Source organism: Hemicordylus capensis, chromosome 15 (genome assembly GCF_027244095.1).
Source record: "Hemicordylus capensis ecotype Gifberg chromosome 15, rHemCap1.1.pri, whole genome shotgun sequence".
Lineage (NCBI taxonomy): Eukaryota > Metazoa > Chordata > Lepidosauria > Squamata > Cordylidae > Hemicordylus > Hemicordylus capensis.
The window spans coordinates 9573079-9592039 of record NC_069671.1 but is presented as its reverse complement, the minus strand read 5'-3'; the positions used below and the strand labels follow the sequence as shown (position 1 = coordinate 9592039).

Genomic DNA, 18961 nt, shown 5'->3' with positions numbered 1-18961 from the left:
CTTCCAACACCTTTAACCTCGGCTAAGCACCAGGCTTCATAGCTGGGTTTGGCGCCACACGGGCAGCCATGCCCAGGCCTAAGACCTCTCACTATCTCTTAGCCTACCCCACCTAACAGGGTTGTTGTGATGATAAACATAACCAAGTACACTGCTCTGGGCTCCTCGGAAGAGGAGAGGGATATAAATATAGTAAATAGAATAAATGTAGCAAACTTTAGATCTCATCAGTCAGCAGGAATAAGTTCTGCACAGCTCTTGGACTCTAACTTTACTCTGGCTTTTACTCTCCTCAAACAGGAATGGATTGAGTTGGAAAATACAATAAAGAGGCTATGCGTATTGATTGGTGCAACTGTTTATTTACCGATTTCTAACATTTATAACCACTTCACCGCCGTCACTCTCGGAGCGACACACAGTAAAAACACAATGCACTGAAACTGTTACAACATGCCTGTAAAAGCATACTAAAAACAAATAAGCTTGCCATGAAAATATCATCAAAGCATCGCAGTGCAATAAAACAGCATTCACAATATATCCACAAAGACCGGAAAATAGATGGCGTCAGCTCCATCTATGAAGGAGCCTAAACAGCAACTATCCTGGTCCATAAAAAGTCAAATTCAAGAAATAACTGATGCTCATTCCCTGGGCTAGATTATCTTCAATTAAAGGGGGGGAAACCCTTTGGTTGAGAGGGAGAGTTATGGGTGTGAGAGCTCCAACTAAGCACCAAAAACCTTTTGATGACCTGTGATGTTCACACCATGAGGGCATGAGAGCTGATATCAAGTCTGGGATATTGTCCTGGCCTGTAAAATCATAACCACAGAAACATAATTTGGAAACACATTATACTGTACGTATGTATGTATGTATGTATATGTATGTGTATAGATAGATAGATATAAATATAGATATATATTTCTCTAAGGCGTTCATGTCAGTAATCCCATGTGTGGCAACTCTTGTGAGAGTTGGTGAGCAAACTGCCAGCAGGGGGAGAGGAAAGTGGCACGGCCAGACAGGCTTGCTTGCTTGTGGGCGGGCGTGGAGAAAACAATGGTGGTGGTGGCCAGCCAGGCAGGTGGGCGCGTGTGTGTGTGTGTGAGGAGAAAACGGTGGCAGCAGGTGGACAGGTGGGCAAAGAAAATGGTCGCGGCTGGCGGGCAGGCCAGGGAGAAAACGGTGGCGGCGGGTGGGGAGAAAACGGTGGCGGCGGGTGAGCGGGTGGGGAGAAAACTGTGGCGGTAGCAGTGGGGGGAGAACTAGAGGCGCAGGTGCTCTGTGCCTGGCCCAGCTAGTTTGCAATAATGCTCCAATGCACTACCTGAGTAGACTAGTGGCTACAGCAACAGCTGAGGAACAGTGTCACAGCTATGCTTAAAAAGAATTTGGTCACATATGCCTCTGGGCATATGGTGAGTTCTTTTACCTCAGGCATCAACCATGATCAGCCCAATTAGTTCCAGAGCCTACATTCCAGAGACCAATACAGAACACAGGCAATGAAAAGAAATAATGTACAGTTAATGGGAGCCAATGTGGTGTGGTGGTGGTTAGAGTATTGGGAAAGGACTTGGGAGACTAGAGTTAAAATCCCCGTTCACCCAAACTCACTAGGGGACTCTGGGCCAGTCACTGGTCCCTCACAGGGTTGTTGTGGGGATAAACATAACCCTGTTAGCCACTTTGGGTTTCTTGGAGGAAAAGGAAGATAGAATCGCAGATGAATGACTGAATGATATTTATAAATCAATTTGAACAAATTATATGCATTTATTAGTAACCCTCCCAAATAACTCTTTTTATACAAATAACTCTTTTTATGTTATATGGTCAGATTTTATTCATTACACCGATTGGGAGAATTATGGTTGTCTTCTTACCCCAGATAGTATTAGAATGTGGATGGATTGATGAATTGGGGTTTGTTGTATGATGTTTTGCCGTTTGTGTTTGGATTAATTTTGTTTTGCATTGTAAATTTTCTTCTAATAACGTTTAATTTTGAAAAATTAAACAACAACAAAATGTAACACCCCCCCACCCCCCCGACACAGACAACACTGTGAATTGTGAATGCATGCAAACATTTGTGGTCATTCTCCAGTCCTTTTATTCCTCAAACTGGCAACATTAGCAGCACAAACAGAACATCATTTAAAATTTGGTGCATCACTGATGGTTGTTGCCTAATACTATTTTAAAAATCATGCTCTGGCATTTTTCAGACTGTATTATTGTGATGAGAACTTTGGATATGTTTCAACCAAAGGGAAGGGATTTACTTTCCTTTGATTTCAATGGGAGAGACTCAAGCCTTCTTCTGAAATCGATGGGACTTAAACCTAAAGTCCCTGACTTGGTGAGAGTTTCTTCTGTACTTGTTCCAGAAAACGCAATGCCTTTGTTGGTCCACTGTGCCACAGAAAACTGCAGAAGGGGCATAGACTAGCATCAATTTTAACTCGGAAGGTCTGGTTTTCATTAAAAAAAAAAAAGAGTGATGAAGGGAGAAATAAAGACAGGCATTAAAAAAACCTGAAATGCAGGGGGGGTGGTGCAGAAAATGTGCCAGATGGAAAATCACATCCCAAACTAAAAAGCAGTGGATCCAAAAATACAGACTTTTCACTCCTGTTAATGACCCTATATATTTTCACCTTTTTTAAAATTTTGGGAGAGCATTGTGGGGGAGAAACATGTATATCAAGACCGCATTGCTAAGCGCACTGTCAGGCTCCGTGGGTGATTGATGGCGTTGCCCACAGAGCAACGGAAGGTGCTTGTTTGAATAAGTGTTTATTTTATGCAACGGCATAACTTTGATATTAGTCTTCTGATTCTCCATAAAGCTGACGGAGACCTTGGATTATAAATCGGGCCAAGGATGCTAGCCTGGCACTTCTGGAGATGTCTTTGCTGCATCGTTGCATGGCAGCGTTCTCCAGAAGTGTTGAATTGCTACTTGCATGGCACACACAGAGATACAAGCTGCCGGTCTCCTCCTCCTTTGACAGGGATTCTTTCAGAGAGAGAGGTGTGGTGGTGGTTTAGTGGTTTCCTCCATAGGAACAAAATAAAAAGCAATGGTATGCCGGGCTGAAAACCAGCAAGCTCAGGGAGGAGAGCTGGTCTCATGGTAGCAAGCATGACTTGTCCCCTTAGCTAAGCAGGGTCTGCCCTGGTTGCGTCTGAATGGGAGACTTGATGTGTGAGCACTGAAAGAGATTCCCCTGAGGGGATGGAGCCGCTCTGGGAAGAGCATCTAGGTTCCAAGTTCCCTCCCTGGCAGCATCTCCAAGATAGGGTTGAGAGAGATTCCTGCCTGCAACTTCGGAGAAGCCGCTGCCAGTCTGTGTAGACAATACTGAGCTAGATAGACCAGTGGTCTGGCTCAGTATATGGCAGCTTCCTATGTTCCATCAAAATACAGATGGAGTTTCAGTCCATGTTTTGGGGACCCCAGGGATTTGAGGGTGGGTTCTTCACTGAGAGAAGCTTCCACAGTTTAGAACTTGCCTCACAGGGAGAATACGAACATGACTAATATTTATATACTGCTTTTCAACACAAGTTCCCATAGATATAAATAAACAAACAAAAATGGCTCCCTGCCCCCAAAGGGCTCGCAGTCTAAAAAAGAAACATAAGATAGACACCAGCAACAGCCACTGGAGGATGCTGTGTTGGGGATGGACAGGGCCAGTTGCTCTCCCCCTGCTAAAAACAGAGAATCACCACTTTTAAAAGGTGCCTCTTTGCTCAGTTAGCAGGGGACAGAAAGACAAATGAGAACCCTGGAAGTCTCTCTTTCATAGAAAGTGGCCTTGTATCAAGTCAGATGATTGGTCCATCTAGCTCAGCATTGCCTACGCTGGCTGGCAGCAGCTCTCCAAGGATTCGGGCAGGAGTCCTTCCCATCTCCACCTGGAGATGCTGCCAGTGATTGCTCAGTTATCTGTGTTTACCCCTGCTAATAGGGAAGAGCCACCTTTTTAAACCTGGTGATTCTCTTTATTTAGCAGGGGGAGAGTAACTGGCCCTATTCACCCCTAGCACAGCATCTTTCCAGTGACTGTTTCTGGTGACTATCTTATGTTTCTTTTTAGACTGTGAGCACTTTGGGGACAGGGAGCCATCTTATTTATGTATGTATTTATTATTTCTCTTTGTAAACCACTTTGGGAACTGTTGTTGTTGTTGTGGTTGATGTGGTTGTGATTGTTGTTCTGGGACCTTCTGCATGCAAAGCAGATGCTCTACCACTGAGCTAGGTTCTTTAGTTTTTAGTTTTTTCTAACTGTCCATCTTTAGCTTTTACTGCAAAATAACCTCTAATTTGAAACTTAATACTGATGGTGGTTTTTAGCCTGACTTTTAGCTTGTTTGCTTAATTTGGTTAATTTTATTACTTTTATTTTACATTGTATCTATTTATTGTGGTGAACTTCCCCAAGCAGTAGTGTACTGGATTTGCTTAATTTGGTTAATTTTATTACTTTTATTTTACATTGTATCTATTTTATTGTGGTGAACTGCCCCAAGCAGTAGTGTTCTGGAGGGGTGGGGTATAAATATTTTAAATGAATAAAATAAAAAATAAATCCCTTCTTTCTCCCTGATTGTCAGAAGCCCTGGGCAGTGATCTCAGGTATGGTAATAAGGACATTACATTTCAAATGTGTCTCTATTTTTCCTCTGCAAAAGATTGCAAGGTTTGTCTCTTGAGCGTTCTTTTTGGGGCATAGACACAGCTTGTGCAACACATCCCAAATACGAGAAAACGCAGCTACACATATATTGAACCAGGTATTAGTTTTGATAAATCATTCCGGAAAAAGTTTCAGCTTTTGTAGCACTTTCCTTCTCTGCTCTTTAATATAACCTTGGTTTAAAGGTCTGATCGGCATCTCTAACTCAGCAGATGGGATAGCTCAGATGGTGGAGGTCAGCTACCTTCAGAGGGATTAGTTACACACATCCAGCTGATAAAATTGATTTGTAAGTTATGGGCCAGGTTCCCGCAAGCTATCGAGTTGGCTTCCTGCGAGCAGTGAAATATCTTCCTAATGGCTATCTGGGTGGGCAGGTGTTCTGTCTTGCTATCTGATATTGGCCAAGCTGAAGAGAGAATGCTAAATAAAGGGAAGGAGGAAGGGCCAGTAGATACTTTGGAATGCCAGTTTGAAATCCCAATAAACCAACCTCATGCCCAAATGAAATTTCAAGGGATTTAGCTAGCATAAGAAACATTAGCCATTTAGCCATTTTTAAACATGTGGCTGATAATCTTCCTCCCTCCCTCCCTTCTTTCTTTCTTTCTTTCTTTCTTTCTTTCTTTCTTTCTTTCTTTCTTTCTTTCTTTCTTTCTCTTCCTTCCTCCCATCTTCCTTCCTTCTCTCTCTCTCTTTCTTTTTTTCTTTCTCCATCCTAATGTTGCAGTTTTTCATTATTACCAGGCCCCATTGGCATTTAACCCTCAATCAGTGGCTGCTGGTCTGGATGGCTGTGGGCTACATCATCCAAGCTCAGAGAGATCAAGTGAATAGAGAGAATTTTTTCTCCGTCTCTCATAATATTAAAACTTCATCAGTTGAAGCTAAATGCTGGGAGATTCCGTACAAATAAAGCCAAGTACTTCTTTACACAATGTGTATTTAAACTGGTTTTCTGTTCATCCCTCCACCCACCGAACCACCCCATATATATGCTTTATATCAGGGGTTCCCCACCGGTGGTCCTCCAGATGTTGCTGAACTACAACTCCCATCATCCCCAGCCACAATAAATGATGGGAGTTGTAGTTCAGCAACATCTGGAGGACCACAGGTGGGGAACCCCTGCTTTATACTTTTAATTTTTAAAAGTTAGCAAGGTGGCTTCCAAAAAACACTGCTGAAACAAAACAGGAAATTACAACATAGAAACTCAATAAAGGTCGGTAACACAGAGGATACAGCATAATAAAAACAAACCGAATCTAGCACACTCTCCAAAGCACCACTAATCCCCATCTTTCCTCTTTGTCCACACAGGTTGACAGCCAAAGCAGTTGCTGTCCTGCTTCCCATCTTGGGAAGCTCTTGGATTTTTGGGGTCCTGGCCATCAACGACAAAGCGCTGGTGTTCCAGTACATGTTCGCAATATTCAACTCCTTGCAGGTAGGTTCATCGTGGGCTAAGTGGCCCACGGGCCCAGATCAACGTTGCCTAGAACCTTCCAAGAGCTTTTAATGGACAGGTATTTACCAGCAATTTCCATCTGTGTTGCTGCTCTGGCCTTTCGTGGCCTCCTTACCTCTTTCATGAGCCAGCGCAATCAACGGGAACCCTTGGGTCTCATCAGCAATTCCGTTTGTATTGCACACGGCTAACAACCATGGGAGACATCAGGCAATCAAACATGAGCTGCCGGCTGAGGAGCCTTCTTGATGTTCTTCTGCCCACTTACCAGAAAGAGGAGGAGGTGTCGGAGGCGGGAGGAGATTACTGGAGTGTAGAGGAAAGCGGGTAGTTCTCATTTGAGAACTTTCGGCTCCTACTTCATTTTTCTAGCCCTGATGAAGAACTCAATCAGAGCATCGGAGTGACATGTTAGAGCATCACGTCAGAGAGGAAAGCTGGTCTTGTGGTAAAGGTAGAGTGTGCTGCCGAGTCGCTGTCGACTCCTGGTGACCACAGTAGCAAGCATGAATTGTCTCCTTTGCTAAGCAGGGTCTGCCCTGGTGTTCATTTGAACGGGAGACTACATGCGTGAGCACTGTAAGATGTTCTCCGCAGGGCAGGGATACTCAACTTCGGCCCTTCTGCAGATGCTGCCCTACAGCTCCCATAAATCCCTGGCGATTGGCCACTGTGGCTGAGGATTATAGGAGTTGTAGTCCAAAAACAGCTGGGGACCCTAAGTTGAGCAGGCCTGCCTTAGGGTATGGAGCCATTGCTCAGTAGAGGAGCATGAGCATGCTTGCATGTAGAAAGTCCCTGGTATCTCCAAGATAGGGCTGAGAGAGACTCTTGCCTGCAGTCTTGGAGAAGCCGCTGCCAGTCTGTGTAGACAATACTGAGCTAGATGGACCAAAGGTCGGACTCAGTATATGGCAGCTCCCTATGTTCCTAAAAGCCAAGTGTGTATATTAATAGGATGTGCACATCCAAAGCTCATTCTGACGCACTTCCTCATCCACGCTAAAGCTAACAGAGGCTGGGGATTCATTGGAGCTTGCATCAAAATGCGAATTCCTTTTCTCAAGACATACATTCCGATGCTCTTCTGGTGCACCTGCTTTGAATTTTAAAATGTTGTGGTGCCCGAGGCGAGATGTTGCATGTGGTCTTGCCTAAACCATGGTGGAGGCCAGCCTCCTTTCAGAAAGGACCCTGGTGAGCTTTTCAAGTGGCACAGGGGGCAGGGGGGCGCCAGCCTCCTCTTCTGTCCTCATGTGTCTTGCAAGTTTACAAATGTCAGCTCAATTCTGAAGACCTGCCCCGGTGGTGGTGGTGGTGGCAACAAGCAACTTGTCACATCCCTTCTGCGGCCCAGGGATTCACTGCCTGAGGCAACGACCTTACCTGGCCTCATGAAACTTAGTCCCCCCAGCTGTTTTTGGACTACAACTCCCACAATCCCCAGCCACAGTGGCCAATAGCCAAGGATTATGGAAGCTGTAGGCCGACAGCTGTAGGAGGGCTGGAGCAGTCCTGATGTAGCCTTTCCAATTTAACCTGGGGTGATGTGGCACCTGCCTCCTCTGTGTCAATAGCAGACATTGCTATTGTGGCAGTGAGTCTCATGGCAGTGAGCATGAATGGTCCCTTTTGCTGAGGGCATACCATGGTTTGCATTTGAATGGAGGCATGTGAGTGCTGCAAGATGTTCCCTTAGAGTAGGTTTTCTCAAACATGAGTCCCCAGACGTTGTTGGACTTCAACTCCCATAATCTCCAGCCACAAAGGCCAAAGGCCACTGGTCGCCCCTTTGGCCATTGTTCCTGGGATTATGGGAGTTGAAGTCCAACAACACCTGGGGACTCAAGTTTGAGAACACTTGCCCTAGGGCAGGGATTCTCAGCGTTTGGGTCCCCAGATGTTTTTGGACTTCAGCTCCCATAATCCCCAACCAAAGGCCACTGGGGCTAGGGATTATGGGAGTTGAAGTCCAATAACATCTGGCGACCCAATGTTGAGATTCCCTGCCCTCGGGGATGGTACCATGCATGCAAAATGTCCCAGCTTCACTCCTTGGCATCTCCAGGAGCTTTCCCCGACAGCAGGCTTTATCAGGGCTTTACTGCGAGTTCAAATTTGCCCAAAACACCCGATGCAAAAAGTGAATGTTTTAACTCCGGGCATAAATAGGGCTAGGCTCTAACATGCAATGAAAAACCCGAATCGTGTGTGAAGTGCTCCCCAGTATCTTGCGTGGATTTAGGTGCGAATCTTGCCTATGTGCGAATGCCCATCCTCCATTCCGAGCTAAAAGCACCATCTGGAAATGCTCTGAGTAGGACTGGGAGAAACTCCTGCCTGTAACCTCGAGAGCTGCTGCCAGTCAGTGTATACAATACTGAGCTAGATGGGCCAAGGGTCTGACTCAGTATAAGGCAGCTTCCTATGTTCCTAAGCATCCTAACCAGCCTAACAGTCTCCCCCGTTGTATTTCACTTTTTTAGGGGTTCTTCATCTTCCTGTTTCACTGCCTTCTGAACTCAGAGGTATGTTTACATTCTAAGAGACCTTCGTGCAGTAAAATCAGGAGCACAGCAATCCTGGAATATATATATATATATCTTTACTTATTCATTTAGGGGAGTAATAAGATGATTTAAAATTTCATTGTAAATCAGACGCAGTGTTAGGAGCCTGGCACCATTTAATGATGTTGCTCCGGAGAGCGAGCCTTTTATTTCTCACTCAACGTTGCTTAGCAATGTGTATGGTTTATATATATAGTATATTTAGCCGCTATCTCCACAATTTATGATCGCTTCAGAAGTGGAGGGAAACGAGGCTGCAGTCAAATGCTCTGGGCATAAAGCAAACAGCCACTGCAGCAGAGGATTCAGACTGTAACATCCAGAGATTTGGATAACCATCATCATCGAAATGTATTTATTTATTTATTAGATTTATATACGACCCTTCCAAAAATGGCAAAAGAATGAAATTTAAAGCAAAATTCCAGGGTCTTTTGAGCTGCCCTGTGGAAAAATAAAGAACTGGAAAAGGGAAAACCTGTGAATGCTGATGTAGCCATTAAGAGACCATTCAGAAGTGTTTTTAATATGTGCGGATGGTTTTAGCTTGAAGGGTTTTAGTGCCCGAGTCAGGTATCAGAGCTCTCTTTTACCTAGAACAGTGCTTCCCAACTTGGAAGCCTCCAGATTTACCTTCTGCTATACTCCTTAGCAGGTTTTCTAAAGATCCTTCTGCTTTGGGGCTGTGTCCGTGTGGAGAGAGTAGCCTTGAAACTATAATGCACATCTTACTATATTGTCCCCTATACCGTGATCCGAGGAGAGAATTATTGTCTCTGATTTTTGAGCAGTTCCTTGGTAGGCCTCACTCCTTCTGTCTTAACTATTGCCTGGCTGACGCCAATGATGAAGTCACTAAAATAGTAGCTAAATTCATTTATGGGGTTACGAGACAGACATCCCGCCATGGTTTTTTATAATGTATTTTTAGTTCTATTCGCAATCCTGTTTTTACATTTTCAGTGTTCTTTATGATATTTATTGCACCCCTGTATGTTCTTCTTTTTGTTTTTTCTGGTTGGCTTAAGGCTGTAATAAAATTGATTGATTGAAATTGATTGAAGCCTCCAGATGTTGCTGAACTACAACTCCCATAAGCCCCAGCTATAATTTGGTGTGGCTGGGGATGATGGGAGTTGTAGTTCAGCAACATCTGGAGGCCCCCAGGTTGAAAACCACTGTCCTACAGATTAACATCAAGAGTCATTACAGAGCCCAGATATAATCCATGCATAGATGTAACCCTTAACAATAAACAATAATATAATCTCATATTTGTTGCAGTCAGTGGGAGCTATTGGCAAATACATCTCTCTCTCTCTCTCTCTCTCTCTCTCTCTCTCTCTCTCTCTCTCTCTCTCTCTCTCTCTCTCTCTCTCTCTCCATCATGAGTTGATTGGGGTCTATTTGACCCCTGCTTCCAAACCAGTGAAGTGGTTTTTACAAGCATAGGAGGGCTAAACAAACTAGTGATTTGGAAAATAAATAATGCCCAGATTCCGAATGGTGGCGAAAACCAGACCGGTCTGAGCAAGTTCTTTTGCAGGGTTCAGACCTGACGATGTCAAGAGGAAATTCCATTTCTTGCTGCCTTTTACAAGCAATAACATAAGAGCTTTGATGGGAAAGTATGTTGTAAAAGGCAGGAGCCGTTTTGATTGCCTTGGGAACCTCGCTGTGCTGGGAGTGTACACCATTTCGTCCTTCTCCATTAGATTTTTGTAGTTTGTTTGCCAAAGGAAGAAGGGAGGACAAGAGATAGAAATGGACAGTGGAGATACATAATAGTTTTCACCATTATAGTAGACAAAAAGAATCCTGCCTATTGCTGGCTGCTGACAGTGTCTTCCCTTAAGGCAGTGTTATTGAACTAAGTTAGGGGACATAATGTTGAATGAAGCTTAGTCCTTTGGGGGGGATGGTACCTGGCCTGTGTGTTGATGGCTGCTACTGCTCCATTTTCAACCACCATGAATTGATCTAGACCCAACTTTTGCCACTTCTCAGGGGCCTCCTCATGGGGTTTCCTACCCTTTGGCCCTTTAATGTAGTATGACTCAGTGTGCATTTGGACCGCATTGTAGAGAGAGTGGACGGAAATAAAATTTTATCCCTCTCTCACCACACTAGAAGCTGTGGTCATTCCATAAAACTGAGGGCCAGGAAAATTAGGACCAACAGAAGGAAGTATTTTTTTTCACACAGCACATAATTAATCTGTGGAATTCTCTGCCACAGGATGTGGTGGCGACAGCTCGCCTAGATGGCTTTAAAAGGGGCTTAGTGTATTCATGGAGTACAGGCCTATCAATGGCTACTAGTTTGATGGCTATAGGCCACCTCAGAGGCAAGACGCCATTGAATAGCAGTTGCAGGGCAGCAACAGCAGGAGAGAGGGCATGCCCTCGCCTCTTGCCTGTGGGCTTATCAGGGGCATCTGGTGGAACACTGTGGGAAACAAGATGATGGACTAGACGGGCCATGGGCCGGATCTAGCAGGACTGTTCTTATGTACTTATGGTGGTAGTTCTCTTTATGGAGCAGGGGGAGAACAACTGGCCATCTCCGTCCCCAGCACAGCATCCCTCCAGTGGCTGTTGCTGGTGTCTCTCTTAGGTTTCTTTTTTAGACTTTGAGCACGATGGGGGCAGGGATTCAGTTTATTTGTAGATTTATATCTATGCAAACCGCTTTGGGAACTTTTTGTTGATAAGCAGTAGATAAATATTTATTGTTTTTGTATTTGTATTGTGATGCCATGCGTTTCCTTGACCATCCCAACAACAACAACAACAAAAGGCTCCTTCTTCACATGATGTATAATTCGTTTATGGAATTTTGTGGTAACAAGGTGTGGTTTTGGCCAGTAGTTTAGATGGCTTTAAAAGGGGAGCATCATGAACCCTGAGCCTGATCCCATTGTACCGGGGAAGTACTGAGGACTCTTTTGTAGACAAAGCTCCAGTTGCATTGCCTGTTTGCACCTTCTAGCCTAGTGACCCCCAGGGGCATTAGGAAAGTAGAGGTCGTGAGGAAGGGTCTTCCTCTTTATTTCCCCTCTTGCTTTCTCTCCCTTTTGTTGTCTCTCCCAGTTGCAGGAGAATAACAGCAGGATACAAGAGGGCCTGCCCTCAACTCCTGCCTGTAGGCTTCCAGCAGCATCTGGTGGGCCACTGTGTGAAACAGGATGCTGGACTAGATGGGCACTTTTGGGCCTGATCCAGCAGGGCTGTTCTTATGTTGTCTGCTCTTGCTTTCTCTCAGGTGTCTCCCACTCCCTCCCTTTTCTGTATGCATTCTCCATTAGCCATGCGGCTTCTTTCTCACCCTCTCTGATCTGCACTATGAAGATAGAAAGCTCAGGGGCACAGGCTTTTCTATCTACGTATGTAACTTCCCCAATGAATCTTGCTGGCTTTTGAGCCTAGCAGCCACGGTTGGCAAGAGACTGCAGTCTATCTGAAGGGGTCAAATAAATCCCAATCAACTCATTGTGAGTGGGGGTGGGCCTACAGCACTGAAAAGTCTTTGAACTTTCCAAGGATAATGGTGATGGGAAATGGGGAGGCAGGGAATTCTATGGGCTGGTTGGGGAAGTGTAGCTTTCCCTTGCTTTAGATATCAGCAGTACCAGATTGCTCTAGTAGCTCGGGATTTTCTTATATTTGGTACCGCCCTGAGCCATCTCTGGATATATAAATCAAATAAATAAATAATAAAAATATCTGATTTCTTCTCCCCACCCAGGTGAGAGCTGCCTTCAAACATAAGACCAAAGTGTGGTCCCTGACCAGCAGTTCAGTCCGTAACATCAATGTGAAACCATTCACCTCCGATATTGTAAGTATGTCTAGGGTTGAGGCTTCAGCCTATTGGGTTGGTGTACAGGGGTTTGTAGCCACCTCATGGCGCCGTGGGGAAATGACTTGATTAGCAAGGCAGAGGTTGCCGGTTCGAATCCCTGCTGGTTCGAATCCCCGCTGGTATCGGGCAGCAGCAATATAGGAAGATGCTGAAAGGCATCATCTCATAGTGTGTGGGAGGAGGCCATGGTCAGCCCCTCCTGTATTCTACCAAAGACAACCACAGGACTCTGTGGTCGCCAGGAGTCAACACTGACTCGACGGGACAACTTTACCTTTACAAGGGTTTGTAACATCAAAACGTGGAAAACGGGAAAGGTTTTTGCCACTGCACACGTGCATATACACCACAGGGAATAAGCTTGGGGAAAGAGCAGAGCTTTGCGTTATGATGAGCCGTGAATATTTAGGGATAGAGATGGGGCTGTAGTTCAGGGGTGAGGCATCTGCTTTGCATGCAGAAGGTCCCAGGTTCAATCCCTGGCATTTCCAGGTCAGGCTGGGAAAGACTCCTGCCTACAACCTTGGAGGGATATTGCCAGGCAGTTTACATAAGATTGAGCTCAATAGACCTGGGCAGGAACTATAGCACAGTGGAAGAGCACCTGCTTTGCATGCAGAAGGTCCCAGGTTCAATCCTGGCCATCTCCAGGCCATGAAAGACCCTTATCTGAAATCCAGGCAGTAGAGACAATTCTGAGCATGTAGCTCAGTGTAAGGAATCCTCATATGTTAATCAAGAGCATGCATGGCTCAGTGGTAAATCATCTACTTTGCACGCAGATGGTCCTCAGTACAATCCCTGGCAGCTCCAAGTAGGGCGAGGAAAGTCTCCAGCTTGAAATCCTGGAGAACGGCTAGTATAGACAGCTAGTATTTACAACAATGGGCTAGGTAGACAAGGAGATGGATTTTTTTGGAAGAGCATTCACAAACGTAATTCCTCTCCCAACCCTGCCTACAGTGGTGGCATCTAGGAGTGACTTCCTGGACTCTGTAATATGTCACTTTATTGCCCAGACAGTTCTTCCCTAAGCTCCTTTTATCTTTGCTCAAGCAAGAGTACCATCTGGAATATGCTTTTTGAACCCTGGTTAAAGCTTGTGACAATTCTGAGCTTGGCTTTTCAAATGATGCCTTGGTGGTTTGTAGCACTCAGGCTTTCAGAAGGGAACATAGGAAGTTGCATATACTGAGTCAGACCCTTGGTCCATCTAGCTTAGTATTGTCTACCCAGACTGGCAGTGGCTTCTTCAAGGTTGCAGGCAGGAATCTCTCTCAGCCCTATCTTGGAGATGCTGCCAGGGAGGGAACTTGGAACTTGGAACCTAGATGCTCGTCCAGAGCAGCTCCATCCCCTAAGGGGAATCTCTTCCAGTGCTCACTCTTCTAGTCTCCCATTCAGATGCAACCAGGGCAGAGCCTGCTTAGCTATGGGGACAAGTCATGCTTGCTACCACAGCTCTCCTCTCCAAAGGGATCCTTTTGAGGCTAAACCAACAGGTTCGTTCCTTTTCCTGGATGTTGGGAGTTGGGTGGAAGCAGTAAAAGTACTTTCAACATTATCTTCTCTCTCCAGATTACTGGGAACAGGCCCGGAACAACTCCCACTAAACTCAATACATGGGACAAGAGCACCAATTCAGCAAACAAGATTGATCTTTCAGCAGTCTGACATCAAACCCCCTTCGTCCCTCCCCACCAATCACCAAGCCATACCCTCAGGACCTTCGACATGGCACTCGCCTGTCCAGTCTTTTCTCAGAGTCTGTGCCAGTGGGACCCACTCCTGTTTTCACCACCTCCCAAATTGAAACAAAAACAAACGCCATGGTGCATTGGACTGAGTCAATCCTTCCAGTTTCTGTTAATGTCATTACCTGCCACTTGGGCCATTAGGACTAGCTATGGAATAACGAGCAATAATATACACTGGATGGTCTCGTAAAAATGGCAGACGCACCGAGTGTGGGGAAACAGATAATGCTGCCTCGGTAATGGGACTAGGAAAGGTTCGATACGCCTCAGGAAAGATGATCATGATGTACTGGCTGCTTTGGAAAGCAAAGGTGTCCAGTGGCATCATTAAAGTTGGGCCATTCCTGTCTAGCTCTTACATCCTCCATCTACATTAAATAACTTAAGCAGTCCAATTATCTGGATGAAACTTGGCCAGGAAGCATCCAGCAAAAACCCATCTGTACACTGTGTGTGATCCAATGCTGGAAGGAAAATCGAATCAGAATCAAGCCATGTTTTCCCACCACAGGTTGGCCTGAGGACGAATCAATTGGGCAGCCATTCGGTGTCTGTGTGTGTACACCCCACACATCTGTGTGGTTATAACCAAAGGTCGTTGTGATTGGTGGCCCCCTGCAACATTATTCCACTGGAGGGGACCCTTTGGCAAAAGCGAAACGCCTGCAATCTTTCAGATGAGAATCGACGACTGTCTGTCAAGTGGATGCTGCAGATGGAATTGACCTGTAGACTTCTGGAAATCATAATGGGGTCGGCACTGTGACTTATCTATCTGCTTTGCCGGGCAGAGTAGGATGCGGAATGCTAAATGAGAGTATACCAAAAAAAAAAAAAAAGTAAAAATAAACTTAACACACCTCCACATGAGTAAACAACAACACAGCCGGCGGGGGGGAAATACTGTGAAGTAGGCAGCTAGGCTGCAGCTGGGTTTGTGTTATTATGCACAGATGTCATTTTTAATTTTATTTCTTTTGCTGATCTATTTCTTCTCCTCAACAGTGCAGTGATGAGGCCTCTTTTTTAAAAGGGAAAGCAACACCTTTTTTAACTCTGCACATGCTTCTCCTCTCTAGGAGCGTTGCGACCACAGTTTCCTTTCTGTTGCCAGACAATTGCCTAGCTGCTGTTTGAAATTATTGTTACAACCGTAAGGCCTAGGAAGCTACTTAAAAAAAAAAAAACCCAACAACAACCTACAATGAAAGTAGAGGGACTCCGAATGCTGTGTTTTGTGCCCATAAGAACTGCAGAATCGTGTAGAAGGATGCAGGTTCAATTCCAGGCAGCATCTCCAGGTAGGTCAGGGAGAGACTCCTGTCTGTAACCTTGCTGTCAGTCAGTGTAGACAATAATGCGCTAGATGGGGAAATGGTCTGACTTGTTATAAGGCAACATCCTCTGTTCCTGTTCTACTCTAAGTTGGCTATGTTTCCACTTTCCTGCCCGTACACCTGTAGTAACCTGTAACATACCGTTGGTCATAATCAAAGGCACTTGATAGGTTCACATCTGGACTAAATTACTCCTGCTACATAAGAAAAGCCCTCCTGGATTAGGCCAGGGCCCAACCAGTCTAGTTTCCTGCCTCATGCAGTGGCCAGCCATGTACAAGTGGGAAGCCTGCAAGCAGGAAAAAGAGGACAACCCCACCCCCCTTTGGTGTTGCTCTAGCATTAAGGGTTAAATTTTTAGAAAGCATGCCTGGTGTAATACATGTTATGAATGCAGGTGCCAAAAATACATCAGCAAAGTCAATGAATCATGAAACTTTATTTCTTTTCTACTTCTCAACGTGTCATAGATTTATTACAGGAGGTCTGACCTTTATTAACTTGGTGTACAGAGAACCACTGTAGATACGGAGTTGTTTTTTCCCCTCCGAATAATGTCAGGGGCATTTATATGCAGGTGTGTGAAATGTAGCCCCAGTCAAGAGGGAACCTGTCGAGAGGGATCCAATGCAATGTGTTGCATTGTTGGGGGAGCCAGTATTTATTCTGTTGTTTTGTTTTTCAGAATGTCTGCCCTGGTAGACAGCCTCAAAGCAGCTTCCAGACTCAATAAAACACCGTACACAGCAATCCATTACAATGACAACACTTTAACGATGCCGGAGCCCTCTAGAATATCAAGTCCCTGATAATCAGCCCCAGCTTGCCCCTTGCTCAGCTAACAGCTTTCCAGAAAAGGAAGGTTTTAACGCATATGTCTAAAAGCTCAGAAAAAGCGGGTCTGATATGCTTCCCTAGGGAGGGAGTTGTGGAAGATGGGGGCTACTACCAAGAAGTCCCTCAACCTGAGGCTGACCCATGGAACCTTAGACCACTCAAGCACCCAAAACGGCCTTATGCACGATGGCACCACCTAAGTACTGCATTTAGAACCAGCGCACAACAGGTTGATCCTGGTGCAGTGCAGGTGCGACATTCACAATCTCCTAACCCTTCTTAGGAGACGGGGAGTGCCTCACAAGCAAATTCCTTGTTCCTCTTCCTTCCCACATATATGCAAATCCCTCCCTCCCCTCTTCGGAGTGAACCTCAATGCACTATTACATCTGTGCTGATATAGCTGCTCATCAGAACTGGTTTGCAAAATCTCGGTTTCAACCATGGTGAGTCTGCAACTCTGATTGGAGCTTGCCCGAGGCCGCATTCGCACGTAATGCAGAACCGCAGTTGAACAGGCCTGTGATTCCACGGACATTACGCCCTAATGCGGGGAAGCACAGTTGGGCGTAGTGACAAAACCGAGGGTTCAGGATTGGAATTCCAGACTGAACCCTCGGGATGTAGTGAGTTTCATCATCACAACCCGCAGTTCCAGGCAGCCTGCGGTGTGTCCGAATTCGGAACCACAGGCTGCTGGCCCTGGAAAAGATGATTGTCTGTGTGTGCTGTCCTTCAGGAAAGAAGGAAACCCACACAGTCAGCTTCCCCACCTCCCTGCAGTCTCACTGGCTGCAAAGAGGCAGCTCTTCCAAACATCCGAATTTGGATATGAGAGTGGATTGGGCAGGGCACGGAACCACGGGTCCGTTGGACCCATGGTTCTGCATTACATGTGAATGTGGCCACCACCACTCCAAGGCTATTGCCACAGAGATAGGCATCCGAAATGGTTCCTTGGCAATTGCCCAGCCATGCCTACCTACCTGGCATCAGCGCTGAGGAGAGCACAAGCCTACATGGGAGGAGAGTTGGCCTTGTGATAGCAAGCATGAATTGTCCCCTTTGCTAAGCAGGGTCTGCCCTGGTTTGCATTTGTATGGGATAGTACATATGAACACTATAAGACAGTCCCCGCAGGGGATGGGGCTGCTCTGGGAAGAGCACCTCTCTGCTTGCATGCAGAAGTTTCTGAGTTCCCTCCCTGGCATCTCCAATGCAGGGCTGAGAGAGATTCCTGCCTGCAACCTTGGAGAAGCTGCTGCCTGTCTGTGCAGATAATACTGAGCTAGATGGACCAATGGTTTGACTTGGTAAGAGTCAGTTTCCTACGTTCCTATGGCTGCCCAGGGTTGCCAGCACTGGATTAAAAAAATCGGCACTGTCACGTTTGCAGTCAACTACCCTCTTTCACCATTTTTCTTAGGCAACCAAGTAAAGTAATCCAAGTTCCGTGTTTCAAGCCCAGGGAAGGTCACAAGGTGGACTAAGAACTACTGGCAGATCTCTCACTGATTTGCAGTAGGTCACCAAGGGTTTATTTCTCCCGACAAGTTTGACCACAGCAGCAGCAGCAACAAAGATAAGACCCCCTTATATTCCGCTGGGAGTGGATTTTTGAGAGGAAGGACCGTGAGCTCAATTCTGATACCAAAAACAAACTCCTGAGTTGAGAACATGCCCAGAGGCACCTTGGACCTTAATTCTAAGTAGATGCCTGCCTTCCTGAGCCACTGTTTGGCACCTGGCTCTGATTTGTGATCCTCAGAGTTCGAATAAAAAACAAAGCAAATCTCAGAACTCTACTCAGCCCTGCCTTCCCCATACATTTTTAACAAGGCCTCTAACAAACTTGTATCTCTTCGATGTGAGTTGGTGTTAGCCGTTAGAGAACACTGCATTGCGAATTATGCTCTTTGAGGACTGGTGTCTGCTTTTTTAAAGTCTTTTCTTTCTTTGCGTTTCAGCTTCTGTTATACAGGGTATTGTGTGGGTGTATGTGTGTTTAATGTAAAGCATAAATGTTGCTTATTTTCACCGGACTCTGTTTCTTGTGCTGGACTCCATACTTGGTTCGCTGCTTTGCGGGGTACATGAGTGCATCTATCATGAATGCCCAAATGTGTTTTTTTTCTTCAAAAGGCGGTCCTATCTACGGTTCTTTACAAAAGTATGAAAATCCTGTCACTTATGGACTTTTGGGTGCAGCATTTGCAATACGTCTTCAAGACAGTGCAATGCTGTCAACTGTATGAAATCTTAATTGAATGAGATGCAAGTTAAAAATAGATTAAGGCGCAGCAATAACGGGTTTGCTAGTAAAGTAATACAATGTTTGATGTCCCCCCTGCCCCCCTCCTGACCCTGAAAGTGAAAGGGGGGGAAACCCAGCCTAAAAACC

General features: G+C 45.5%; 1 protein-coding gene across 5 annotated transcripts in view; it reads left to right on the top strand.

Annotated features, from left to right (window-relative positions):
• The window catches only part of ADGRD1 (adhesion G protein-coupled receptor D1), a 218311-nt gene extending 199709 nt beyond the window's left edge, over positions 1-18602 (top strand). For 4 of the 5 annotated variants that reach the window (XM_053280100.1, XM_053280102.1, XM_053280099.1 and 1 more), the window contains 4 exons: positions 6048-6174; positions 8682-8723; positions 12513-12605; positions 14208-18602. In XM_053280100.1, the coding sequence (XP_053136075.1) occupies positions 6048-6174; positions 8682-8723; positions 12513-12605; positions 14208-14303 (358 nt within the window). In that variant the 3' untranslated portion in view covers positions 14304-18602. The remainder of the gene's footprint in view (positions 1-6047; positions 6175-8681; positions 8724-12512; positions 12606-14207) is intronic. The other variant, XM_053280098.1, reaches the window with a different exon arrangement.
• Positions 18603-18961: the final 359 nt, after the last annotated feature.